The sequence below is a fragment of the Vanellus vanellus genome (assembly GCF_965231255.1).
Source record: "Vanellus vanellus genome assembly, chromosome: 1".
In the NCBI taxonomy this organism is placed as follows: Eukaryota; Metazoa; Chordata; class Aves; order Charadriiformes; family Charadriidae; genus Vanellus; species Vanellus vanellus.
The window spans coordinates 151,965,321-151,968,667 of NC_138905.1; the positions used below are offsets into that span (position 1 = coordinate 151,965,321).

General features: G+C 56.9%; 1 protein-coding gene across 1 annotated transcript; it reads left to right on the plus strand.

The window, feature by feature from the left end:
- Window positions 1-211: 211 nt before the first annotated feature.
- Window positions 212-1,531, plus strand: POU3F3 (POU class 3 homeobox 3; the record flags this gene model as incomplete). The annotated part of the gene is made up of 1 exon (XM_082498802.1): window positions 212-1,531. One exon carries the CDS (start codon window positions 212-214, stop codon window positions 1,529-1,531), a length of 1,320 nt encoding a protein of 439 aa, XP_082354928.1.
- Window positions 1,532-3,347: the final 1,816 nt, after the last annotated feature.

The following is a 3,347-nucleotide window of genomic DNA, read 5'->3' on the forward strand; positions in this document are numbered from 1 at the left end:
GGAGCGCTAGCAGGTGAACCCCGCGCCCCGGCGCCCCGGCGAGGCTGGGAAGGCGGCGGCGGCGGCGGCGGCGGCGGCGCGGGCGGCGGCCCCGGCAGCGGCCCCGGCAGCGCCGGGCAAGGGCGCTCGCGGCGGGCGCCCGGCAGCCGGCGGCGGCGGCGGCGCGGCGGCGGCGGCGCGGCGGGGGCGAGCGGCGGGCGGCGGGCGCGGGATGGCCGCGGCCACCTCTAACCCCTACCTCCCCGGCAACGGCATCCTGGCGGCCGGCTCCATCGTCCACGCCGACTCGGGCGGCGGCGGCGGCGGCGGCGGCGGCGGCATGCAGCCGGGCAGCGTGGCCGTCACCTCGGTGGCGGGCGGCTACCGCGGCGACCCGGCGGCCAAGATGGTCCAGAGCGACTTCATGCCGGGCGCCATGGCCGCCAGCAACGGCGGCCATATGCTGAGCCATGCCCACCAGTGGGTGACAGCCCTGCCCCACGCCGCCGCCGCCGCCGCCGCCGCCGCCGCCGCCGCCGCCGAAGCGGGCTCGCCCTGGTCCGGCAGCCCCGTGGGCATGACGGGCAGCCCCCAGCAGCCGCCGCCGCCGCCCGACGTCAAGGGCAGCGGCGGGCGCGACGACCTGCACTCGGGCGCGGCGCTGCACCACCGGCCGCCCCACCTGGGCCCCCCGCACCAGGGGCACCCGGCGGCCTGGGGGGCGGCGGCGGCCGCCCACCTGCCCTCCATGGCCGGCGGGCAGCAGCAGCAGCAGTCGCTCCTCTACTCGCAGCCCGGGGGCTTCACGGTGAACGGCATGCTGAGCCCCCCCCCCGGCGGGCAGAGCCTGGTGCACCCCGGGCTGGTGCGCGGCGAGACGCCGGAGCTGGGCGAGCACCCCGGGCACCACCACCACCACCACCACCAGCACCCCGGGCACCACCCGCCGCACCACGGCGGCGTCAACAGCCACGACCCGCACTCGGACGAGGACACGCCGACCTCCGACGACCTGGAGCAGTTCGCCAAGCAGTTCAAGCAGCGGCGGATTAAGCTGGGCTTCACCCAGGCCGACGTGGGGCTGGCGCTGGGCACCCTCTACGGCAACGTCTTCTCGCAGACCACCATCTGCCGCTTCGAGGCCCTGCAGCTCAGCTTCAAGAACATGTGCAAGCTGAAGCCTTTGTTGAACAAGTGGCTGGAGGAAGCCGACTCCTCCACGGGCAGCCCCACCAGCATCGACAAGATCGCCGCCCAGGGCAGGAAGAGGAAGAAGCGGACCTCCATCGAGGTGAGTGTCAAGGGGGCCTTGGAGAGCCACTTTCTGAAATGCCCCAAGCCCTCCGCCCAGGAGATTACGAACCTAGCGGACAGCCTGCAGCTGGAGAAGGAGGTGGTCAGGGTTTGGTTTTGCAATCGGAGGCAGAAAGAGAAACGGATGACCCCCCCGGGGATCCAGCAGCAGACCCCCGACGATGTCTACTCCCAGGTCGGCACCGTCAACTCCGACACGCCGCCCCCTCACCACGGACTGCAGACCAGCGTGCAGTGAGGGGCACCGCGGGCGGGCCGGGGGCGCGGGGGGCAGCGCGGGCCGGGCCGGGCCGGGCAGCGCCACCGGCACAGCCACCGGCACCGCCACCGGCACCGCCGCGCACAGCCGCACGCTCACACAGACACACTCACACACACGCACGCACACAGACACACTCTCACACACACACACACGATCCAGGCTCGTTCAGACTGCTTGTGTTTATATATATATGGATATTCGCGTGCATCTATATATATATAAGATCGATACCAATAGGGAGCGGTTGAGAAGGTCGATCCGAGCGAGAGCGTTTAGACCGTGTTGGGGAAAACGGGGTGGAGATGCGTAATGCACCAAAACTGCAGATGTGCCGGGGGGTTGGTTGCGGGGAGAGGGCTTGGGCTTTGGGTGGGCTTGGGCTTTCTTTTTTTTTTTTTTAATTATTATTATTTTTATTTTTCACTCTCCAAACTAGCCCCCTCTCGCAGCGAGGAACATCACTGATGTCTGCATCTCTTCTCTCCCCTCCTCCCCCCCCCCCCCCGTACTCTCCCCCCTATCCCCAAAAGGGCTCTCTTCTATGAATCACGGAAACTTTTTTCTCCTTTCTCTCTCCCTCTTTTTTTTTTCTTTCCTTTTCCTTTCCTTTTTTTTTTTTTGTTTGTTTTGTTTTCTGAATGGGAGCTATCCAAAAAAAAAAGGGAAGCAGAAGCAAAATAATCTGGTTAATCAGAGGGTGCCTGCTGCATTCCAGCACCCTGTTTTTCTTGGCCAAACCGTAGAATTTTGGTGCAAGGCAGACATCCACTCTGAAAACATATATATCTATATATCTATATATTCTGCAAAATGAAAGGGGCCACTTTTTCCAGGAAAGAAAAAAAAATATGCACACAGCACTAAAAACAAGCAGACTGCATAGGGAAGCAAATACATATATATATATTTATCTATATATATAGGTATAGCTATAGAACAAAAATATGGAAATAAATGCCCGCACGCCGAAAAACTGACCCTGAGGAGAAAAGGGGGGAGGGACGGACGCTGGGGGGAGGGTGGGAGAAGGAGAGGTTGTTGGTCCCTAAAGTTCGAGCTCTGTAGAAGGACTTTGCATGAATTAAGGGAACCAGCGAGAGAAAGGGAAATAATTTAGGGCTGTCAAAGTCCTGCTCCTGACGGCTGCCAATCATCATGGAAGAGTCATAAAAAAAAATCCACTGCTAATATTTTTTTTATTAATATTTTTATTTTTTATTTCTGGACTGATTCAGATAAAGGGATTTAGAAGGACTGAGCATCTGCAGCTGCACTTATCTGAACTTCTCCTCTCCTAAATCCGTTGCCAACTTTGATTGAATGGGTGCTGTGGATGTGATTATATAATACTGCCATTTCCAAGCAGTGTTTTTGGTAGGTTTTAATAAACAGACTTTTCAAAAAGACGGCAATATAGAATTGTTAGATCCGTTGTTGATCTAAAAAAAAATTTGCTTTATATTTTCATTAAATGACTTCTTTTAATATTTTATTCAGAATACCTATGAACTGCTGCAAAACGGTAATTTATTTTTTCCCCAGATCTTGTATTACGTGTTTTTTTCAGACGAGCACAAATCAAAATGAAATGAAAATATGGACAGTTGTTAGGTAATAAGGGTATCTTTTGATGTGATAATTTGATTGTAATTTAATTTGAGTAGTGATTCCGTAAGAGCTGATTGAGAAAATAAATTTGTTAGAATGAAATAGTCTGTGTCTGATGCATAAACACTGTGTCGAAAAAATTTAAAAAAAAGAAAAAAAAAGTTCTCTGAAGGGAAATACTCCA